General features: G+C 36.1%; 1 protein-coding gene across 2 annotated transcripts; it reads left to right on the top strand.

The window, feature by feature from the left end:
• Positions 1-665: 665 nt before the first annotated feature.
• LOC144441178 (uncharacterized) lies at positions 666-18,880 on the top strand. Of its 2 annotated transcripts, none has more exons than XM_078130727.1 (22): positions 666-823; positions 3,061-3,124; positions 4,788-4,855; positions 5,229-5,417; positions 5,877-6,077; positions 7,360-7,554; positions 8,335-8,489; positions 8,965-9,181; positions 9,343-9,494; positions 9,818-10,031; positions 10,290-10,428; positions 10,871-10,981; positions 11,371-11,481; positions 11,857-12,105; positions 13,241-13,492; positions 13,830-13,948; positions 14,379-14,443; positions 15,552-15,706; positions 16,319-16,484; positions 17,040-17,092; positions 17,582-17,690; positions 18,611-18,880. In XM_078130727.1, exons 1-22 carry the CDS (start codon positions 722-724, stop codon positions 18,813-18,815), a joined length of 3,291 nt encoding a protein of 1,096 aa, XP_077986853.1. In that variant the 5' UTR covers positions 666-721; the 3' UTR covers positions 18,816-18,880. The 2 variants fall into 2 exon arrangements, with proteins under 2 accessions (XP_077986853.1, XP_077986852.1); XM_078130726.1 differs by having other exon boundaries at positions 4,785-4,855.
• The last annotated feature ends 258 nt before the right edge of the window (positions 18,881-19,138 follow it).

Genomic DNA, 19,138 nt, shown 5'->3' with positions numbered 1-19,138 from the left:
TGCCGACTTTACAACGCTTTAAAAAATTGAGATTTATAAAGTAATTATGTGAACCGTATAAACTTATACATTTTACATAAGAAGGGGCGCACATGTTTGTATGCATCGAGAGAAAAAAATTCAAGTCACGCGCGAGCAAAGAGTGCTCTCTTAACCCTGGGATTCTCCCTTAACTGATGAATCATTTCGAGTATGTATTGTACATGCATCTACTGAGCAGTTAGGATTTATTGCTCAAAATGTCGAGAATTGCTCTCCTTGTGTATTGTCTGCTTCTTAGTAGAAAGAGATAAAAGAGAGAATATTCTATTCAGCAGTCAGTCAATGAACTGGTTGGGAAGAAAGGTAACAATTCTAGATTCAACAATAAAGTATACTAAAATCAGGGACGTTTATCGTATACCGACTTTGTGTGTACTGACCTTGTATACTTCTCTAAGAATGCACGAGCAATGGCTTTACTGCCTATCAAACACCCTCCTTAATTTTGTGTAGGGTCGAAATGAAATGAAATGGTATGTAACGTTGTTACCTGAAGGCGTATCACTTGGACAGAGAGGGCATGGTAATACTCTGCCAGTGATGTGTACATATCATACACGTTCATTTCCATATCAATAGAGGACTTTCTTCAAACACTTCACTCGGCACAGAAACCAAATAAATGCCATGAGTTAGTAATGTGGCCTTCAGGACGTTCGTTATTTGGACGAAAGCCGCTATGTTAATAGGAAACATGACCGTTCACCGCTATCTGCTGAATTGCTTGGTTATTTTTATGGCCATTACCAGAAGTTTAGAAATTCAGGATACGAACAATCAGGTAAATAGATTTTTGACTCTCTCTCTCCCTCTCTTTCTGCTAAGCAAGGACAGAGTTGTAACTTTGGTCTGATAATGTCAGACAAAAGAGACATATCACTCGGGGCTATGTATTTAAAGTAATGGTTTCAACCTACAGGTGAGGATTTACTCTTCGTGGTGAACTGCGATTCTTTCACGCCTACGATGTTTAGAGGCAGCTTTCACAAACCATATATTTGACAGTGAAAATAGTCATTATTGAATTCTCCCTATTTACCCTAATGTGATTACCCTGTTGTCCATTGAAAACACTCTGTAAAACTAACCAACAGACTAACCTTTATGAATTCAGTCACTCAACCATAACCCGTATAAGGAGTCTCCAACATTCTATGCTCACATTGTAGTCTATTTAAAAGAGTTAGGTTAGGCCGGGTCATTGATAGTTTGGCTCCATTATAGATTTAATGTATAATCAACCTACAATCATCATGTTGTACATGCCACTAGGACAACAGTTGAACATGGTGATTTCAATAGCCTTGAAATAATCACCAATAAAAAGAACTTGTCAGAATAACAATATGAATGCGGGCACGAAAGAACCTGAAACATTCCACAAGGTAAACGCAGTACAGCTTTGTTTAGATGTATACTCAGATCAATATAGTATAGTGGTCCCGGAGGTGCAGGTTTCGTGTAGTTGTTGACATACCGTGTATTCCTCTAACCCACAACAATCAACTTTAGACGTCAGAGCCCCCGGGACGATCTCGGGATCCAAGAATCCCTAGACAGTAGTATACCTTTCTGACAGAAACTATAAAAAAAAAAAAACATGCAGAAATTAACCGCTAAACTTCCAAATACACTGCTTTGAATAATTCAGTACACAATATCAAATATAGATAGTCTTTGTTTACACACACAGTTTACATGTAAATACCAGATTACTAAAAGTAGTAGTTGTTACTGGCTTTATCAACTAAAATTGTTCTAATCTGGAAGAGTACTGGCCCGTTGTCCTCGAGGTGTTGATAATAATTTGACATCTGTCCGATTCCATATACTACAACTACTGATAATTATTTTAGTACGTGTACACAGCCCAGTAAAAGTAACCTGTACAGTGTAATGACAAGTAAACCACTCTGTACCCTATGACACAGTGAAAGTAACCTGTACACTGTGTGTGTTGACAAGTAAACCACTCTGTACCCTATGACACAGTGAAAGTAACCTGTACACTGTGTGTGTTGACAAGTAAACCACTCTGTACCCTATGAAAGGTGAAAGTAACATGTACAGTGCATTGACAAGTAAACCACTCTGTACAGTACTAGTGGAACTGTCTTTTAAATCAAATCAGTAATGTCAACACTGTACTAAAGCATTGTGTCACATATTAACAACAGACAACTGTATACTAACGGAACAACGCGAAGGATTAAAAATGTTAGCGGACAAAATTGTATGTCTGTTAAGTCGATAGAGAGTTATAGAAGTAAGGAAACAAATGTCGTTCACTCAGTGATCGAATGATGAATTCAAGATGTATCATCATAAACATAGTTTAACCTTTGACCTCCAATGGCTTTCATTTTGTATCGCACTTTCCTTTTTTTCCAGACGCCTATCTAGTCATGGACGGCGGGGTCTAAGATAGTAAAGAGTATATACATACTATAGTTAGTAAACATACAACGGTTTTTACCCCATCTCCTTTTTGACTCATGTAGATTTTAGACTCTTGATTTTTAGGGGTTTGACGTCTCTTTCAATTTGAATACACATATGATTTTTTTTAAATACCATATTTTGGACAACGGAGTTTCCGAATTGCCAGTTTTCAAGTTTTTCTAAGACTTTTTTTTGACAAGTTGAACGTAGTTTTTAAGTTGTCGAGAGTTTTTACTGCTATTGTCTTGCTGAATGTTGACATTTGTTCCATAGTTTCTGGCTCAAATGTAGACTTTTGACCCAAAATTTTTAAATCTTTGTAGCGTTTGTGGCTGTAATTTGAACCAGACAGGGTACACATGTACCCTTACCCTGCCAAGTATCCCCTCCCCGGGCAGTCTTTCATGCTTAGTACGTAGAAACTGGAGTCAGTACAGCACACTTCTAATTCTTACTAAATCTATACTGTGTACATCATTGTGATCGCTTGGCCCAGAATTCGAAATGTAGAACACACAAACTATCGAGAGTATAATACTCTTTCCTGGGTCTCATTATTGTCTAATTTCTTTACAGGATGAAATTGCGGATGGAGAATTTCGAGATGTTGACGAAGCAATTGAAAAAGATGGCTTGCACGGTTTGTCATTTCATCAAAACATATTTTACATTTTCTGAATTTGGCTTCGGATATCAACATACCCAGACTTCTTTAAAATTGTGTTTACCGCTGTTTCAAACAAACAAACAAACAAACAAACAAACAAACAAGCAAGCATACACGCATGGAATTGCATACATACATACATACATACATACATACATATATACATACATACATACATACATACATACATACATACATACATACATACATACATAGACAGACGAACAACCAAACAAACATGTAAAATACATTTTTACCTCAACGAAAAAACGTTTGGATGAAAGCTATACTTGTACTCAAAGAATGTACTACATTTAATTGACAGGGATAATTACACTCCAATTTAATACTAGTCTTATTTCGATAATGGTGCCACTTAACCTAGTTCTCTATATAAACAAATACCTGTTCCCCGCCCAGTCCTTGGCATAAATTAAGACTAAAAGTGTTTGTTTAAGACCAATATAGCAGTTGAGATTGCATGTGCAGCATGATCTTGAACCACCTGTTCCTAGAGATCTCCTAATACCTTTACCTTCCAGTTTCAATATTGCATTTGTGTTTCCCACTTTATAATTTTCCATTGAGATGATTTCTTCAAGTTGCTATTTTGTCAGGGGATGATTGACATGTTTTAGAATTTTTCGTTGTTTATCGATCGTGTTTGACGTCATTGCCGGAAGTTTCATAGATCGACAGAGATGCATTAGTCGACTAAACATGTACAACGTATGGCGATACAAGTCAAAACATGGAAGAATAGCGTGGTAAAATAGGAATATTCATGGTCCAAATGTGGTAAAGTAGGACTATTCGCGATCCAAATATGTTAACGAATATTCACGATCCAAATATGGTAAAATAAGAATATCCATGGTCCAAATGTGGTAAAACGTACAATAACAAACTTTTTAAACTCCTTTTAACTTGTTGCAATTTATTGATCAACGTACAAACACGGACTTGATCAATGCTGTTTCACTTTTTTAAATCACGTGGGAAAATATATATATCACAAAAAGTTCCTTTTTCAATCCATTGGTATTTCCATACAACTATTTTTTTAGTATGATATAGGTATATATTTGAGATAATTTTGTTTTCTATTTTTTTTTTAAATGACCAGGTCAAGGTCGCCCCTCATTTCTTTTCTTGATTTTAATTCAGAATGGTTCGGAGTTTCTTAAAACAAAACAAAGCACTGCCACGCCGCTTGGTGAACTTCACAACAAATGGTGTAGGGAATATTCAGCTAACTACACACTGCATTCAAGTTCAACTCGTATCGGATCACACGCACGCTCACACACACACACACACACACACACACAGAGGAATAGCTCAACAGACATAGATTTATGATTCGCCAGTTATCACTCCCAAACACGAATGGTCTCTTTTTTCCATTGGTCTTTATTATTCAAAGCTTACGAAAATATCTACATTGCAGGGTTTGCTATTATTAAACAATGGTGTCCTATGCGTCATCTGTATCTTAACACAAATCGTAGAACTCCCTATATTACTATATACGATGAAACTGACACGGCCCATTGACATGAACATGTCCTTTATGCAAGTCATCGTTTGAAAGTTACTAATGGACAATGTATCGTCTGTATTGCTTCATTAGCAGAGATCAAGCTCCGACAACGAAGGCAGTTATTTCAAAGATATCAGTGGGTACAAGGAGACTTTACTCAGGTAACGTTTTCATCAATCACTTGTAATTGCTCAGGAGGCGGAGTGGGGGGATGGTGGTTTATTAACTATCAGAAAAGACAGTAACGATTTAGGAAATGGGGTCACATATAATTGTTTGACAATGAAAGAATATATCACACTACCAAGGCCAACCTGTTATCCAATTGTAAGAATTAACACATTCAATGCATAAGAAAGATCATATAACCAAACTGTTCGTCAGTACAGTTTGGTGGATCAAATGATTTACAAGCAGTTCAAAGTTTTTAGCACTGTACTTTCGAGCTGTCTCGATCGACGATCCTCGTGTAATCATATAGACCAAATATATACTCTAGACAAATAAACGAACATCAATTTGTTATATTTCTAGTGCCCAGTTACGTGTGGATTTGGAATGAGGAGTCGAATTCTTGAATGTTTAGACGTCGTTACCCAGGATATCGTCAATAATTCCATGTGTGAAGAAAATGGCATGGTCAAACCGAGAACGGAAATGGCAGAATGTAGTGAGGGAGATTGCCCTGGTGCCTACGCATATTCAGTGGGGATCTGGGAAGAGGTATTTAATTCTGTATGTATGTATGTATGTATGTATGTATGTATGTATGTATGTATGTATGTATGTATGTATGTATGTATGTATGTATGTATGTATGTATGTATGTATGTATGTAACATGTATGTATGTATGTATGTATGTATGTATGTATGTATGTATGTATGTATGTATGTATGTATGTATGTGTGTGTGTGTGTCTGTCTGTCTGTCTGTCTGTCTGTGTGTCTGTCTGTCTGTATGTCTGTCTGTCTGTCTGTCTGTCTGTCTGTCTGTCTGTCTGTCTGTCTGTCTGTATGTATGTATGTATGTATGTATGTATGTATGTATGTATGTATGTATGTATGTATGTATGTATGTATGTATGTATGTATGTATGTATGTATGTATGTATGTCATCTACTTGATTCTATGAACACATTTCAAAGCTCATATCTGTCTAATTTCTTGTATTTCTTACAGTGTTCAAATTCTACAACTTGTGGTGAGGGCATTCAGTACCGGAATGTTACTTGTCATGATATCTTGGAACCAAATATTGGAGATATCGTGAACAATTCATTTTGTGAAGAACTTGAGTTAAATACACCTGCTATGTCACGTCCATGTCAAAATGAATCGACCTGTCCATTCTATGAATACGTTACGGATCCTTGGACACAGGTAGGCAATCGTAAATCTAACGACATATCACGTCTTCTGCAGTATTGTGCATTGTGTGTGAAAGTTAATTTACGGTAAAGTTCATCCTTCCACAAACTGATGCCATCGTTAAAGACTGGCCTCTTCAGCAACTCTCTGTCGTTGCTTGCTAGAATGATATATATACATAAACAGTAGCACATAATGTTATTCATATACATATATTGGGGTGTTTAGTTATATGTATATCTACGTCAGATGAGAGTATTTTCGAAAAATACGCGAAATGTCTATTTTTGTAAACTGACGTATATCAGCGATTTGCGCTGTGTTAGACATAGTTACGTTTTTCATGAGCAAAGTCGAACAAGAAGGAATCAATATAACAAATGCCGGACTGAGTTGCAATTATAACTTGAGGAGCTGCTATGTTTTGCAATTATATCAAACAATATTCTAATTGTCTCTGCACAATTAAATTGGATGCCGAAAATATGTGTTACTCGGGATTGTTCTTACACTTCACCGATAACTTAAAAACATTACATTTCATCACTTTGCTGAGAGGTAACCCCAAGTACTAAAATCGCTTGGACTTTGTAAGGAAAAATGACTCGGTTCACACAAAGAAAATTCCACCTAAATATTGCTTCATTTCCATCTCCTCTCCTGTTTATTAGTCAAGTTCAAATCACTCAATGGCAATTCGTTGGAAATGACGTCACATCCTATATATTCTAATACAATGACATCATAGTATTGGCCACCGTTGTTTGTCTCACCATATTGTAAGAGTGTTATCATATTGAATTCGTGGATGAGAACGTGTGCTACGTCATGGTTATGCGTCGACGGAATATGAACAGCTGTAGTATTCTGTAACACTACATCTCATATCAAGACACGTGTTCATACGACAAAATAGTTTCTCTCTCAGTTTTTAAAAACAAACTTATTAAAAGTTAGCCCTTGCCAACTCTTTCGTGCCAATAGAATGGACTGTATCAATACTGCAATTATAGCATAATTGTAAATTTGTGTAATTCAATAAAATAACTATAAATCTGAATTAAAGAAATAAATGAATTTGTACTGCGTCACATAAGTGTATTCAAATAGTATCCATCCCCAAGAGGGCGATAGAATGTACCTTGGCAGTTGATATTTGCAATTTGTTTAGCTGCCTCGGCGGGTGATATTGATAGCGACTAAAATTTTGAATGAATTCAAACGCATCTGTTTTATCATTAGAGCAGTTATGTTAATATCAGTTAACATTCTCACTTCTTGTTTTATTATCCAGTGTTCCGTCACGTGTGGTGAGGGGATGCAATATCGCAATGTCTCATGTCTAGATTTATCAACTGAAAGCTTAAATGTTGTACATGAATCATTTTGTGATGAAGAATGGCAGTTGAATAAACCCAACACTTCACGACCGTGCCAGAATATATCGTTTTGCCCTGAATTTCACTATGACACTAGTATGTGGTCAGAGGTTAGTAAAAACTTTCATACAGACACCTGTTGACTCCAAAATATCTTGAATGCCGAGTAAGCAGGCATTTTCAGACTTGTGGCTGAAGAAAGTGTGTGTGTGTGTGTGTGTGTGTGTGTGTGTGTGTGTGTGTGTGTGTGTGTGTATATGCATAGATATATATATATATATATATATATATATATATATATATATATATATATATATATATATATATATATATATATATATATATATATATATATATATATACAAGTAAGTGGTATCAGGGCATAGGACCAGTGGTTTTTCAAATACACTAATTAGTACGATAGACGAGAAAATAATATTATAAGTGAATGAAAGAGAAGGAAGAAAAGCTCATAGCTGCACTGCACAGATCATTGGTAGTTGCTTGTCAGAGAACAAACACATTTCAAGAAGGAAAGATTCATTGTATAAAATCATCAAGGCAGTGAGCTTTTTGATGCATGGATCGTATATTATGAATTACTCATTACTTTGGCCAATAATGCGTGGATTTCTGTTTAGCCTTTGGCAAGCTTTGATTGAAATAGTTGATCCCGTGCTACACACCACTTTTTATGTGCTCGGAATATTTACGCATAGTGGTGTAAAACAGTTCTAACATAATAACATAAATGTGTGACTTGCAAGTATTATCAACTCTAGTCGAAGACGAAGTGAACAGACATTGTCAGATAGAGATACATCAGGATGTTAGAGTACTTGGAGTCGTACAGAATAACAACTTAAGTTAGATAACTGTTGTTTATCTAGTGTTCTGTGTCATGTGGTGACGGGAATAGAGTCAGAACTGTACGGTGTATAGAGACTACAGAACAATCACAAGTGTTAGATGAATTGTGTTCACATGATCCTAAACCAACCAGCATCGAAGATTGCAACCTACAGACGTGCCCAACAGATGGAACGTAAGCATAGTTACTTTATCTCTTTTGTCAAACTTTCCGTAATCCATTCCATGTATTATTACAAATTCGTTTTCCTGGAATTTCATTTTTCAAGCTGTGTAATAAACGACAACGACAAATGGTTATTGTAGAAAATGTTTTCATGATATGACTATGACGGCAAAAAATATTTGCAAAACATACTGGAACAGTTAGGAAGCTGCTAACATTTAACATTTGACCAAATTGGTGAGTAAATGTATGAATGGGAGATTTATAGGACAGTGTTCACTTAATGTAGAAGATACAAACTAAGGTCGTACTAGAGAGTTTGACCCTATCCCTACTAGCTAGCTTGAATACAAATGTATATACTGTACATGTCAGTACATGTCAATTCACTGTTTTAAATTCTTGCTGCATAAATCACCATACATCACCCGATAAATGTCAGGGTTTTAACTAAGATACACTGTCCTCATTTATCAAAACGAAGGTTACAGTTCGATTACATCACAGGATCATGGGAGATTTGTGACTGCGTTATTGGTATACAACGAAGGACTGTTTATTGCGTCCATCTTGGATCTGGTAATTTGGAAATTTATAATGACACTCAATGTGCTCTGGAAGGCATCTTCAAACCAGACGATTCTCGGGTCTGCCCAAGGGATGAATGTCCTGGAGTTTGGCATGTCACTGAATGGAGCGAGGTATAATTACATTATGTATAATCATAGACTCTCTACCAACAAAGACTTGCAGTTTAACTTCCAGACGAAAAGTTTGATGTACATTGTGTATCGCATGTAAACTGCAGTTTTATTCATTACCTTTACAATTAATCAATCCCATTCTACTATTCTGTTAACAGTGCTCAGCAACATGTGGTAACGGTACACAGAATAGACATCTGTACTGCATATTACAGACCAATGAACGAATTCTACTCGACGAAAAGAACTGCAACTTGACAGCAAAGCCCCATGATACAGATGTATGTATGTTGGAGAATTGTCCAACCAGGTGATGGCATATTTTGACGACAATTTTTGCAAGTACAACCCGCTATAAATTAAAGTTGATGTTCCAATTTGTATCTTATTTACCACAATTATTATATATGTAATGTTTATAGTTTAACTCGGAGGAGTATTACAATGGCTGCCGTGCAAGACCACTGTAACAGTCTTCATTGCATATATATAATAAGGCATACTCCACACGCTGTCAAATTTAGCAATTTATGCTAATTCGTACATTCAGTTTCTATTTTTCTTGAAATGAAACTATTATAACATCTGAGAGAGAACATTATCGTTTATCAACACTATTAAAACTATTTCTAGGTATAGCTGGTTACCCAGTGAATGGGGAAATTGTAATGTAAGCTGTGGCACAGGGGTTCAAACACGACAAGTGGCATGCTACAGTGTATTTGAAGGAGTAGTTGAGGAAGTGGACAGCCAAGCGTCCTGCCCATCAGACGACAAGCCACCAGATACACAGATGTGCGTTCAAGAATCATGCAACGGAGTATGGATTACAGGTCCATGGGCAGAGGTAAGAAAGTAAGAAATTTATATAGGTAACAGAGGAAATTGTTGATACTAAACGTTGTTCGTAGTATGAATATAACTGTGGCGAAAATATAATTGAATTATGCAGCCCACCACAGCATACTAAATTTTATGAGATATCAGAATAACAACAATGTATAAAGTATTGATACATACATACATCCATCGTTTGGCATAAAAATTTCTTCTGTCAGTGACAGCCATACTCAACGATATTTTTCACTTGCATTCGATTATACAGTGTCCTAAGACATGTGGACAAGGCTATCAAATTCGGTATGTGACCTGTCAACCAGAGGATGATAATTTACCGACAGTATGCGAGGAGAGTTCACGACCAACCGAAACTAAAGACTGCTACGTAGAATGTGTGGAACCTGGTAAGTCCTATTTAATATTAGTAGACTGGTTAAATAAGATATAAAGTTTAATTGTCGACGTCTAATTTGCATTATCTAAGATTTGTCCTGAAGCAAGCGATGTAGACACTTTTGTATCCACTTTTTTGGAAATTTGCATACAGAAAATATGGACTACATTGAGTTTTGAATTAGAGATGCACAAGCTGTAAATGAAAAGTGGTTTTGAAACTCTTTCGTTCGATATATAATAACTGACACCCTGAACAGTATTGTATCACCTGTGGGTAAACATATTTGTGTCAACCCCATGTTATCGCAGTATTGCCATCATATTAGTGGGATTACATAGGGGTATTATTTTGTCCTTTCTATAATTATATAACTGTATCCACATTTAAAACCTAATCCAAACTTGGTCTTTAAGAAACATTGAAATATATTTTTTTTAATTTGACAACAGAAAATCCCTGTCAAGGTGACCCATGTCAAAATGGTGGAACCTGCATAGTTCAAGGTCAACAATACCTATGTAGTTGCGGAGCAGGATGGACCGGCCCAACTTGTGAAATAGGTGAATACGACTCTAGAGTGTACTAAAAATGAAGTAGTTCATTATCGTGACATTTTTCGTTCCTCGCGTTTTTTGTGAGAATATATCTACACGCACTGTTCTTCTGCTGGTGTGTCATTCATTGTTGAGTACGTGTATGGGCAGAACTCAGTAGTTATTACTAGATATGGTTTGCAATATTTGAATTATTAAGTTTTACTACAAACATTTAGGTCTTCACTGATTTGTTTGTCCATCAAAGAAAGTCAATTATTTCGTCGATGTTTACAATTGTAATAACCCCCATTGATGTGGGACTTTGAATAACCCCATTGATGCAGGACTTTGAAATTATCAACACCACTTTATTAACCCGTAGCGACATACTATGTTTTCACCTATAAATTCAGCTGTGGCATGCAGTGACAATCCATGTGAAAATGGTGGCACCTGTTCCCTTGAGAACGAATCTATCAGCTGTAGATGTTTAGATGGATGGTCAGGTCTTAGATGTGAAATAGGTGAGGGTTTTATTTCAACGTCATATGTTATTGCCATGAGTTTTAATTAGTCTAATCTAATGTAATCTAATCTAATCTTTCTCTATCCTTATGCCGACCAATATGGTGTTCAGTCAGTCTTTCAACCAATCACCAACCAATCAACCAACCAACCAACCAACCAACCAACCAACCAACCAACCAACCAACCGAGTCGGACCAACCAACCAACCAAACAAATAAACAACCTTTTTTGTCTTCTGGCTCTACAATTCCATACAAAAAAGTTAAGAATAATGGGTAAAAAATGAAATCGGTGTTTTAATGAAAATCTACTGAGTCAGACGGACTTACATGTAATTTTACTGACTACAATGTATGTGCGAATCTTTTCAGACATAGAAAATCCAGTTTTGCACGTGTGTCCTTCAGACATAACAATATACACACCTGAAGGAAAGAAATCAGCTAAGGCCTCATGGAATGAGCCATTTACAACAGACAATTCGGGTGACGTATCAACAACGTCATCACACAGACCAGGATCTAGTTTCGTAATAGGAGAGACAGAGATAACATACACAGCAATAGATGCAGCTGGAAATTTTGCTTCTTGTCCAAGCACTTTCACAGTAACGGTAAAAGGTAAGAGTACTACAAACTGTTTGCCATACACAAGTTAAATTGTACGCGTTAGAACAGAAAATACAGAATTTATATACTCAATATATACTCACGTCAACCCGAGTGTACCTCATTAGTTCAGCGAAGCTCGAAATAAGAGTCAACACGTCCGGAATTGCTATTACTTTGTCCATTTTTCTTAAATAAAGCTTGCTCAGGCATGATCATATTATTCCCCAATATTATTCTTCGTTTAGTCTGAAAATACTCACGACATAAAGGGGACTAGTCACTATGAGTCGTAGACAAAACAGGGATTTGACAGGGCCCCTTATGTCACTCGTAATTTCCTATTTTGAACTATGGAAACGGTATTTGGTATAATATCTGATATCCGCATACAGTGAGGGCAACGCTCATAATCTAGCTCGTCGATAAAATCCCCCTGTAGTTGATGACTGCGATGGCGGGAAAATTGTTTGTTTTAGATCAGCCGGTGCTTACTTTGCTTTCCATAAATACACTGATCAATACATTATCAAATTTACTTTTTCTTAAAGTATTTTTGGACAAAATGTTGCTCCTACAATTTTAAGGATAATTACTTCGATTAAACATAGACACGGGAAGACTAATTGTGTTTACCAAATTAAGATTATGTTTGTGTGTAGCATTATCATTGTTTGCGTAGACATCAGGGCGGACGTTCTAAAATCTACTTCTTATAGTGGTCTGAGGTTTGTCATAACCCGACTGACTCGATATTTCTGCAAGTTGGCAAGATAGTTAAAATATTTACGCCCTCTACGGTAGTATTATAAAATGACAACATCAGCATGCAACGTCACTGAGTGTTTGTACGATAGCGACCTCACAAGCGCATATTTGAGTGAAACTTATCAATTATTACTGAAATTTGGAAGTTTAATGAAACAAATGGCTCAGGTTCCTTCTGACTTTGTCACTTCTAAGTCATTCAGACTGTTAAAGTATATTATGAAATGAAAATATCGCCAACGTGTACACATATCTAGGCCTACTTTATACGTACGGTAATATATCTTTAACCGACCGACGCATCATTTTAAGGTGTTACGATGAGAAAGATTGAATTCAGTACGGGCACCCCCATCAATCTTAACTGCTTCGTTTACAGATGGAGAGAAACCATTGTTTCAAGACTGTCCTGGTGATATTAAACGAGGAATAACGACGGACCAGAGTGGTGTTCTTGCTAAGTGGAGTCCTCCTACCGCCACTGACAATTCTGGAAGCGTTATCGTAACTAGCACTCACAATCCTTTAGATTATTTTCCGAAGGGAGTGACGAGGGTAGTTTACACCGCTACTGATCCGTCAGCCAATACGAACGAATGTTCGTTCAATATTTTCGTGGAATCTCTAGAAGGTAAGCAAAGACCTATTTTACAATGAATTTAAATGCTGTGGTTGAAAAGGTGAAACTTTAAATTCTAAGTACAACAACACATTTTTTTTTGTTTAAAAAAGAAAAGAAAAAAAACCTCATTGAATATGCGAATTAGTATAAAAATGAATTTTTCTTTCGTTTGAAGTACATTTCTCGATTTTTCAATGATAAATCATTCAGTTTGTAACTCTATAATTAGGCATATTTCCTTTATATAAATACATTAATTCAGAAATGGAAAAGAAACGAAATTGATGTATGAATTCATAAAACTGTATAAGTAATATGATTCCCTGTGTTCCTTTATCCGTTTTAGAATTCCCGGAAGGTCAGCAGATGAGGATGGAAGTCACATTAGACATAGAATTCACAGTGGGACTTTCTGACAAATCTTCAATAGAATTCAATGTCCTAGCAACAGACGTGGAAACAGCAGTAAGTGGAACTCAACATCCCGAGTAAAGTTAGCGTAAAATGAATTGATAGAATGTATATATCAGCTTATTGAACGTCATGTAGAATAACGTCTTTTTAAATTTCATTTTGGTGTTGTGAAGGTTTCTTGTAAGTGAAGAAATGAAGAAATGAAGACGTTAAATCAAACGCGATAGCTGGCTACAACAAAATGACGTCGTCCCCTTTGAAAGTTGGGAGTGCACTCTCATTCTCACTCTCACTCTCACTCTCACTCTCATTCTCACTCTCACACCGAAAGCCAAATTTCTTTCCTTTATTTGTCCATCCTCTTTTCGATTCAGAATACATAATGTCTATAGACTTGTTTTATTTTCTAATACTCCTTCATTCCATGGTTCTTTACCACAGACAGTGTTCTGCAATATTTTATTCGATTATGTCATTTCAGATTGCTGTTCTCCTACAAGGAGCAAAGATTGAAGGGTTTAATCTCGTAGCAGTCACGAACTTCAGGTATCATATCCCCATCAAGATCTCTCTCTCTCTCTCTCTCTCTCTCTCTCTCTCTCTCTCTCTCTCTCTCTCTCTCTCTCTCTCTCTCTCTCTCTCTCTCTCTCTCTCTCTCTCTCTCTCTCTCTCTCTCGCTCTCTCTCTCTCTCTCTCTCTCTCTCTCTCTCTCTCTCTCTCTCTCTCTCTCTCTCTCTCTCTCTCTCTCTCTCTCTCTCTCTCTTCTCTCTCTCTCTCTCCCATCTCACTCTCACTCTCTCTCTCTCTCTCTCTATCTATCTATCTATCTATCTATCTATCTATCTATCTATCTATCTATCTATCTATCTATCTATCTATCTATCTATCTATCTATCTATCTATCTATCTATGTGTCTGTGTGTGTCTCTCTCTGCCTTTCCGTCTGTTTGTTGTATATGTCTGTCTGTAATATTTTTCTGTTATTAGTGTTGTTAGTTTATTCATTACTGAGGTGTTTATTTTCTTTTATTTGTTTTTGTTCATCAAAGGATCGAAAGATTTATATATTTTTGTCCTACTTTAATATCCCAGGCTGTTTCATGTGATTAAACAAGTTATTTCTTCATGTTACAAAGTAACATATCAGCATTAACAATATTACACCATACTTGAAAATATAAACTTTCTCAAGTATAATTCTAAAGTAATACAAACAATACTATCCATGATTTTGTGTGTACAGCTAATACTAAAGTTATGATAACACATTGATTATCTTCAAGTGAAGCTGAATTTAATTTTTATCTCTTATCTATACTAGGGTTTTATTTTCTTAGCAAATGTGACAAATTTGACATCCTAATCTTTAACTGAGATTTGGTTATCTCTTTCAAAACTTACACTTTACAAGTGAAAACACTACAAGACAATAATTGTTATCATAGGTTTCTGAAATATTGCACTTTTATCAGAAATATCAGAAAAGTGTAAGAAAAAATAGATTTCTACCTTTGAAGACCTTTCAGCATTATGTTCATATGTCCCATATACAAATAATATTTTATCTATTTATTTACTAATCTTTCATAAACAGCCACCATACCCTCACATTAGTTCATATTACATTATTGTAACATCTGTATATCATTTGAAGGTCTGGCAGTGTCATTGCTGACATGGTTGTTGTGTTTCATCAACTTGTGGACGAGTCAGTTTATATCCCGTCACTGCAGGCAGTGTATCCCGACGTCGATGCAGGGTACATTGGTAACTACGTCGCCAGGGACCTCAAATACCAATCTCCAGAAGGTAAAAACATGATATGTTAAAACATTTCTACTACCCATAGAAAAATATAAAGAGACACAAATTCGTCACCTGTGAGGCGCACACGTCTATTTGATGTATAAATGCTATAATACTATGGTACAACCACTGTGATCTGGTTTGAATGAGAATCGGGTAGATGTGGGGAAATAGGAATGCAGCTGTGTAATGAATATCATCATTACATGGCAACATAAAAACTGTATTGCGTACGTATATCCTGTAGCTTATGGTAGGTAGGTAAGGAGGTTACGTCACCTAGCGAAGGTGACGTATTAAAGTGAGCCTGGGTGGTCGGTTATGTGTGTCTGTCTGTCTGTCTGTCTGTCTGTCTGTCTGTCTGTCTGTTAGTTTATTTAAAATAATTATTTACATGAAAACTTGTGGAAAGATTTTCTATAAGACAAAGCCCAATTGATATTACCTTTTGGTAGAATACCCTTTCCGGATTCGGAGTTTCAAGAGCATCACTGTACTAGCATCACCCTCCAAAACTTGAGGGCGCCTTTGTTTGCGTTTTGTGCTAAGTGTTGGTGGGGATATACGTTTTTGTGTAACTTCTTGAGGAGAAAGTCATATCCTTCTGTATTTCAGGTACAGAAGTGGTGGTTAATTGGTGTTATGTAAAACCATGTCCCGAGTATATGAACTGTACAACTCTAGCTGATAAATGTGTTGCACATTGCGATTACAACACTTTTTACTGTCGCCATGGCAGCCAGTGTTCAGCTGACGTCACGAATGACCTGATCCAGTGTCGGTAAGGTGTTTGAGTATATCATGACGAGGGTGTGTTTTGTTCAGAAAGTACTACTTGTATTTAATGTGGAAGTATTTACAAATAATGTAATTGATTGTGAATTAAGACACCTGGCTGATATAAATATATTTATTTCACAATGGAAAATTTGCGTTAATTTACATAATCATAGTGATTGCATGCAGCAATTGATAAGAACTCATACCATCGAACAAACTCGAAGCAAATTTAAATATACATGAACATGTATTTTCAAAACTCTATTTTTGAAAGAAAAAAGTTCCACACACACACGCACGCACGCGCGCGTACGTACATACATACATACATACATACATACATACATACATACATACATACATACATACATACATACATACATACATACATACATACATATACATATACACAGAGACAGACAGACAGACAGACAGACAGACAGACAGACAGACAGACAGACAGATATATATATATATATATAGATAAAGATATCTGAAACAGCTGATCGAAAACGAATTGCCGATATTTACACTGTTATTCATCTATTCCAAACAGATGTTCATCGAATTACTATGGAGTACGTTGTGAAGTTACTGATATAGTCAACGGTATGTACAGTAATTCAACTTACTTTGTGTACTTAATTTATAGCATGATTCATTCAATTAATGCTGTCATCACAGTATGTGCAGTTCAAGTTATAGAAATACCATCGAGTCAATCCGTAATTTAACTGCAATTTTCAAGTTTTGCATTTACTAAGTTACATGGGCAAGGGGTATCTTCGTAGGCCGCAGTATCCCCATTTTATCTTTCATAAATATCAAATTTCTGCGCAATCCGGTCAAAAAGTAACACTTTCTATGTACACGTACATGAAAAGACATTTACGTACTACGCGCAAACGAACATATGTTTAAAAAAATAGAACATAAAGATAGGTGGTTTTCTCCGTAAATGCGTAAATTTAATATTCGGCAAAAAATTATTGTTATTTATGTATTTCGTATGTTACAAACTGTAATGTATAAATCTTTTTGTCCTATGACTGTGACGTCATGTGTTGGTATTTACTATTGATGACTATTGTTATACAGATGCCGAGGCGGCGACAATCATAGCTTCGTTCATCTGGGTTGGTCTTCTCGGTACCGTTAGTTTACTTCTGAGTCTAGCTTTTCTGAGAAGATGCTGCTGTAAAGAAGGGTAGGTCAAAGGCCATGGTACTTTGTGATGGTCACAAACACAACTAGTAGTACTCCCTCGATTGACTATTGGTGAAGTTTGATTGTACCATCAAAATAATTAATTCACTATAAACCATACCATTGCGAATAGTGAGCTCGACAATATCATCTCCCTCTCACATATTTGAAAATACAACATTTGTAAAGTTTGACCAAATTTCGGGTGCATGGTCCTAATTTCTTCACATCACCATGCCATACAACTTGCGACACGCTATGCAGCTCAACAGCTGAATCCTGCTGTGATCAGAGAAATGGAAAGTTTATACCAGTGCACTCCATACACTGGTAACCACGGTTATCCGAAGATCAATCAAATAACACCATTTCTTCACTGCGAAATATAAAATTCCAACTATCATGAATTTGTGTTATACTTTTCATTGACCAAAAAAACGTTTTATCAAAATACCTCTGTGGTCCTTAAATCTACCATATAAGAAAAACTAAACACAAACTATTTATTGCTCTGTAAAGAAAAGGAATTTCAAAGAAAAACTTTACCTTGGATTTTTTTTAAAGAGGGAAAAGACAACCTTCGGAATAAGTGTGAGCTCCGTCACGTAACAGTTTCACTTAGTGACGTACTTGGTGACATCATGAATGTCACGAAGAAAGTAGTGCAGCAGACGACGCGAATCGCATAGAATTTGTATTTTCAAATGCTTGTCGGCCCAGGGACTGAAATGTTCGTTGATTCTCACAGTGTGGTACCTGTTGTCTATGTTCAACACTGTTAAACATAGTTTAATCCGGAATTCAGTTTATCTGAACAATTTCAGGTCCCATTACTATATGGACCACTTCACCATATTTGTATTGTTATTTGTAGTCCACACAAAGACTTTATAAATGTTTGCATATTTTTATTAATTGCAGATTCCGACGCAATTTTACGAAAAACGACTTCTTACGAGAAGATAGTGCATTTGACTCACCTTTCGATGACGATGAATTAACGATAGACGAAGACATGGATGGTTTGAAGGAGAGAAAACCCTCAAACTTTATTTTGGCTTCCAAAGACGAAACTCGCAATGTAGAGTACAGAACTGAATCACAAGAAACGGAAGATGTCATGTGATTACCTTTAACCAATCCAGAAACAGAAGAAGTCATGAGACTATGCGTACCATGCAATATATTTAACGGAATTTAATAAAACTAAAACACGTGGTAACTTTTGACCAATCAAAAGTTTTGACATAATCCAAAGAAACTTGAGACCTATTTTTACCAATAAGCATTAATATCGAGCAATTCACAGCCAGTTAACTAAATTAAGAATGAAAATGGATTTTGTCATGAAAAGAAAAATTGTGAACTTCTAAAATAAATCCTAACCTACATAACATTTCATGAAATGGCAGGAACTTTAAATGATGGCAAATCTTGACTTCAGAACGA

This window comes from Glandiceps talaboti, chromosome 10, assembly GCF_964340395.1.
Source record: "Glandiceps talaboti chromosome 10, keGlaTala1.1, whole genome shotgun sequence".
Lineage (NCBI taxonomy): Eukaryota > Metazoa > Hemichordata > Enteropneusta > Spengelidae > Glandiceps > Glandiceps talaboti.
Note: the sequence above shows the minus strand (reverse complement) of the source record. Positions and strands in the feature narration are given on the sequence as shown.

Excerpts from the sequence above, each read along its gene's own strand:
- LOC144441178 (XM_078130726.1), top strand. The coding sequence starts at position 722 with ATGTTAATAGGAAACATGACCGTTCACCGCTATCTGCTGAATTGCTTG. Across the intron at positions 6,078-7,359 it reads TTACGGATCCTTGGACACAG|TGTTCCGTCACGTGTGGTGA; the intron begins GTAGGCAATCGT and ends TTTATTATCCAG. Across the intron at positions 17,093-17,581 it reads AGTTACTGATATAGTCAACG|ATGCCGAGGCGGCGACAATC; the intron begins GTATGTACAGTA and ends ATTGTTATACAG.